The sequence below is a fragment of the Sinocyclocheilus anshuiensis genome, unplaced genomic scaffold (genome assembly GCF_001515605.1).
Source record: "Sinocyclocheilus anshuiensis isolate Anshui unplaced genomic scaffold, SAMN03320099.WGS_v1.1 scaffold1632, whole genome shotgun sequence".
Lineage (NCBI taxonomy): Eukaryota > Metazoa > Chordata > Actinopteri > Cypriniformes > Cyprinidae > Sinocyclocheilus > Sinocyclocheilus anshuiensis.
In genome coordinates, this window is record NW_015558674.1 from 464876 (window position 1) to 471028 (window position 6153).

General features: G+C 38.4%; 1 protein-coding gene across 1 annotated transcript in view; it reads right to left on the reverse strand.

Moving 5' to 3' along the window:
• LOC107681295 (immunoglobulin superfamily member 8-like) overlaps positions 1 to 6153 on the reverse strand; it is a 24497-nt gene that overhangs the window by 15178 nt on the left and 3166 nt on the right. The window contains exon 2 of the mRNA XM_016477565.1: positions 3654 to 4034. Within this exon, the coding sequence (XP_016333051.1) occupies positions 3654 to 4034 (381 nt within the window). The remainder of the gene's footprint in view (positions 1 to 3653; positions 4035 to 6153) is intronic.

Genomic DNA, 6153 nt, shown 5'->3' on the forward strand with positions numbered 1-6153 from the left:
ATTCACCACTTAAGTGTGCGCAAACACAAGGAATTTGTTGTGGTTTTACAGGAACTCTTGGTACATACATACATACAAACATACATACAGCTGAGTAAAACTGTTTCATATGAGCATGTGGCACTTTAAGCATTATCGTATCGCATATCGAATATCGCATTATTTAATGAGTTACCGCATATCGCATTTTTCTTCAATATCGCACAGCCCTAATTCACACTTTCAATCTGTATGATAAACTGTTTAATTCAGAAGATAGGCTACCTTAACGCAAGCCATATAATGACTGTAACATGCTGAAACATGTTAATATAATAAACACAACCGAAAGACGGCACTTATTAGCATAACAGTCCATCGATTAGCATAAATGAACTGCTCATAAGGCTAGGACATTTCCATTTTAAAAAATGGAACCTCTAAAGGGAATAGATACGAGATGGGAGGAAAAATATACTTCAATATCTTCTGTCACAATTATATCGTTGGGTAATTATACTGTATATGAACTGCGGGCATCAGGGAGCCGTTATTAATATGCAGGGCATTGAAATCGCTTTTGAACGCGCGCTTGTTTTTTACTTTCACTTTCGAGATTCGCTATCATCCTATCAGTCATCTCTCCTTACTCTGTTTATGTGGTAAGTGAAATGTTATATACTGTAATGTAACAGGCTAACCATGTCCCTTTAGTGACTCCGTAGAACGCATTATTTGTTTTCCGCGCCTTTCTGAATACAGATTCAGCCACACCTCTAACCCAGTCGGGGGTGTTTGTGGTCCGCACAGAACTCTTACTTGACATCATCCCAAGTTACTGTAACCGTTATATGCTACGCAAGTCTTTTTTTATGCCACGCAAGTCTACAGTGTGCGCGTGAGACAATGTGTTCTTCTGTTGTCTTTGACAGCTTTTAGGTGCGTTATTGGCAGCACCACCCACTGCTTACACGAACGCGTCACCACCACATCAGCACGGAAAACATGGGGAGATTTTTTAAAGACAATAATCGCACAACCTATTCGATATTCTATAATTAAATCAACTAATCGAATATTCGAAAATCGGGACCCATCCCTACTATGTACTTACATAAAAAAATAAAAAATAAGTACAATGTACTTATTGTGGTCATATTGTATTGCAAAACACTTTTGCTGCTATTGAGGTGGGATATGGGTAAGGTTAGGAACAGGTTTGGTGGTATGGGTAGGTTTAAGGGTGGGTTAAGGTGTAAGTGATGGGTCAGCAGTGTAATTATAAATGTAATTACTGATGTAACTACATATAGGTATTTTTAAAAATATAAGTACAATGTACATCAAATGATTAATTTAAATGCAAGTACATGGTAGTTAAGGCCACTTAATATAAAGTGGGACCTTTTAGTTTTATTTGAAATATTTACAATTCTTTTTGTCTAATTGGTGCAATTTAACAAGTTAAAAACATAAAACAGGAGTTGTATCAACAAAGTGGACCTCAAACACCCTCGAGTGTTTCATATCAGTAAGTTTCATAAAAACATTCAGAAAAATGTACTTTTTGACCATTTTAATGACACGACACAATAGGTTATATCAAATGTTAAACAGTTAAATACCAAGAAAACGTCATATGCATGATTTAAAAAAAATCATTATAGTTTAAAAAAATGTTTACCTTAATTTTAGTCAATAATTTTTATGTTGCTTTCATATGGTTTAAAAACTTTCATACCATTTTATGTATATATACTCAATTTCATTCAAGGTGTAAAGAAAATGTGTTACTACTTTATCCTGCTTTACAATTTTACATGAAAATGGTATGAATGTTAAAAAGAAACATGAAAATTATATTTTATATATTATATTTCATATATTATATACAGGGTTTCTGCAGGTTTTATGAAGGTAAAGTTAAGAATTTTTAAACTAACTTTTTAAGACCAACTAAGAAAAAAATTATAGTTGTATTTTAGTTGTATTAATAGTTTAGTTGTATTAGCAACAATTTTAAAGTTTGAAAACTTGGATGCAACTTCCAATCAATCTCCATTACTCTTTAATTAATTTTACAAAAAGGTTTGAACAGCTCTGCTCCAAAACACTAGAATATGGAAATATTACTGTACCTTCAGATCACACACAGTGCAAAAAGTGACGTTTCTTTGTCAGTATATCCATCTTGTTTTTTCTTAAGTCAAGATACATTTACTTGAGAAGCGGTCTTGTTTTGAGACCAAAGACCAAATATCTGTTAATGGAGCAGATATCTGTTCTTCTTTTAATCATAAACTCAAATGTATCTTGACTTAAGAAAAAAACAGATGGATATACTGACAAAGACCTTTTTAAGGCCTTAAACCTTGGAAGGCAAGGCAAGTTTATTTATATAGCTCATTTCATACACAGTGGTAATTCAAAGTGCTTTACAGAAAAATAAAACAATAGAAATCATAAAAAATGGTGAATTAAGACCTTTAAGACCATTTAGAAAATAAACTGCATATCTTCTAGTTAGCATTTGATGCATTCTAAATACAATCTTTAAAAAATATTTTCATATTTTCTGCATACTTGCACCAAATTACAGCTTGATTGGAAATAGCACACAATAAAAATAGTGATATTTACCATTGTTTTTCTTCATATTTTATCACTATCTCTTCAATCTCTTAAAGGTGACATATTAAGTGCTATAATCAGGTCCCCGGTGCATCTACCAACCAAGGAAACGTGAAAAAGATTAACCCGGTAACTTTGTTTTGGGAAGCTTTTTTCTGCAAGCGTCTGAGAAAATGAGCGCGTCTGATTTCGCTCCCTTGGTGACGTGGCAAAGGGATCTCATTATAATATTACCGCCCCTTAATCTGTAAGTTTCCACCCATGACGCCGTCATTTTGATTTCGCAAGCGACAACGGTATACCAGTTCTAATGCCATGACGAAAGTTTGAGCAAAACATGCTAACTGTTCTGTGTTTGGCTGCACAGACGAGCACAGAACACTATTTAGAGTCCAAGCCTCAGAGACGAGAGAGCAGTGGATTTATTGATTTATTTAGGCTACTGTATATTGCTGCTGCCACACATAAATATCTAATAATCTAAAATAAACAAGCGATTTATTTCCCAGCTGTTTAGCTTCACAGACATAACAGACTTTTTTTGTAACTCGTGTGTTTTTAACTTAGTACTCACATGCTGTGACAGCCGCTTTCTGTGCGTGTACGCTCAGAAAACCATATATCTGAAGTTTAAACTCATATGGATTAAAACGCATGATTTCAGCGCGATAAACATGATAATCAGAACCAAAACAGATGTTTTTAGCAGATACGAGCTGTAAAGGCACAGCTCTATTCTGCAAAAGGGGGCGGGGAGCAGCAGCTCATTTGCATTTAAAGACACAGGCCCGAAAAACAGCGTGTTTCTGCTTCCACTCAAAATTGGCATTTTCGAAATGATATAATAAATGACCTGTGGAGTATTTTGAGCTGAAACTTCACAGACACATTCTGTGGACACCAGAGACTTGTAAAAAGGGGCATAATATGTCACCTTTAAGACTTTAAGAATTTAGCACATGCATTTGAAACACAATGATTTTTTTGTATAATCTTCATCATCATCACTGAGCCATCTGTTATTTTTCTGATTTACCACCTACCTTTGACCACCACTGATGAACTGTAGCTCCCTTGGAAGCGGGTGTCAGTGCTGGGCGTGTAACACTCGTAACGGCCCTGATCATCTGGACGCAGCCTCTGGATGATCAGTCTGGCTTTGTCGCCCGAATCCCTCTCGACTCGAACCTCGCCGACCTGCACGCGACTCTGGAACGGCGCGTATGGAAAGCCTGCGTCCCGCGTGGACACCACACCGATCTGCCGACCCCCAGCATCCTCCCGGTACAGGTACCACTCGAAATCCTGCGTCCGTGGGCCTTCGTATCCTGAAACGGCGCAGGGCAGGGACAGCGGGAAACCTGCGACCCGATACAGCGGCCCGGCGGGAAGAGTGACCTCTCGGCACACGCAGAACTGCAACTCTAACACACAAACAGAACAAATGTTAATCAGTCTGGATGTGAACCACAGGGATCAATACATGCAAAGCGGTTTTCCGACTGAGGTTGAAAAATGAGCTCACACTGCACGATATTTCCACTTAAATGGGAATATTGTACAACAAAATGTGAATTAAATTTTGTCTACTCCACACCTACTGAAGCACACGTGACGCTCGTGGTGTTTTCAGCATCTGTAGTCTCAATATATGAGGACTTGAACATATGAACACACAAAACGATTATGAATTTTCATACTGTACATGTACAAGTGTTTCTTCATCTTTGGCCACTTTTGTTCTCGTGGACTTTTACAAAATAAACTGCATATCTTCTAGTTAGCATTTGATGCATCCTAAATGCAAGCTTCAAAAAATACTTTCACATTTTCTGCATACTTGCACCAAATTACAGCTTGATTGGAAATGGCACACAATAAAAATAGTGATATTTACCTTGATTTTGTTTTCATATTTTATCTCAATCTCTTCGTAAACTAGTTTTAGAAAATAAAAAATTTAATAGGCCAGAATGGTTGACTGTGATGAAAATGATGCAATTTAGCTATTTTTATAATTGATATAAAAATGTATTTTCTATAATTGAATCTGGACTGATATAGGTGTTGTATGTTGTGATGTTGGTCGTGGTTTTATTTCTGGTAAAGCACTTCAACTTCGGTTGTTTTATTGGTGCTATACAAATAAAAGAAAAAAAAGTTTTTTATACAGTTGGGATCAATACATGCAAAGCAGTTTTCAATGAGATCGATAAATTAGCACACGCTGCACAGACCCATGGCACAATATCACCACTTAAATGAGGGGCACTGCCAAATGTCGCCCCATATTCCCGTGACTGGGAGTAAGTATTGTTTATTCATGCCCAACCTTTGTTTGTGTGTGTTGCAATGCGTCTCTGAATGAAAGGGTCTGAACAATGAACAGTAATCCCATTCTGCCAGTCTACGCACATGTTTTACAGCCTGTGAGGTCACAGCTGAACTCATCGTTTTAATAGGGCGAGTCATTTTGCAGACCTGTCTGAGGGTTATTTACATCCTCATTCTGCTAAAGTAACCAGAAATAAACCAGACACTCTTAACCATATAAAGCTACTGCATTACATTTGATACATGAACTTCTAAGGCCTTTAAATGATCGACAAGACAAAATTTTGTTGTTAAACCTGTCGCACACAATCTTCTCTATGCCTTCTGTCTCTGACTGATAGTTTAGAGTTTTTTATAGAGCCCGACCGATATATCGTTTTGCCGATATTATCGGCCGATATGAGCCTGTTGCCGATATATCGGTATCGGCGAATATGCCGTCGATATGAAAATGTTTTTTACAGAACATATCGCAGATAAAATGCTTGAAATGGTGCAATTACTTAGTTTGTCCAGCAGAGCGCGCTCCATTGTTTGCTACTGGCGACCTGGATGAAATGCTTTTGAAGCTTAAGTCTATGGAAAACCATTGAAACTTTGAACGGCCATATCTCCGTAACGGCGCGGCGAACTCGCACCAAATTCGGGGGATCCCTTCAGCTCGAGGAACCCTCTCGAACGCGAATCGAGTATACAGTCTAGAGGCCCGCTTTCGAATGAGACCACCCCCGCGTGGATAGCCCCCGGGGTTCGGGAGTTACTAGGTGGTTAAATTCGTGGTCTGGCGCCGACCGATCAAGCGATCCCGGGGGGCCACCGACGCGTGGAGGGTGGTGTTCGAGAGGGCTCCTCGAGCTGAAGGGATCCCCTGAATTTGGTGGAGATCCGCCGGCACGTTCGCGAGATAGTGACACCAGTCAACACTTTCCCTTCAGTAAGGAGGTCTCTTGTTCAGGCAGCATTCAAGCGTTGTCTTATTCGACCGTAAGTGCCCTGCGAAATGGACTTCACATGAAATTCTGCCATGATTCCAGTTCCAAGGGAACGTACACATTACATTCAAAGGGCATTAAAGTGCGCGAGACGTGAATTTATATTGTATTTATTTACAGAGGTAGGGGAGAGCGGGGCACAAAGTAACACTTTTTGACTTTCTCAGTTTGTGTAAATCCACATGGGGTTCAGAATATATATATTTTTTTATCCACA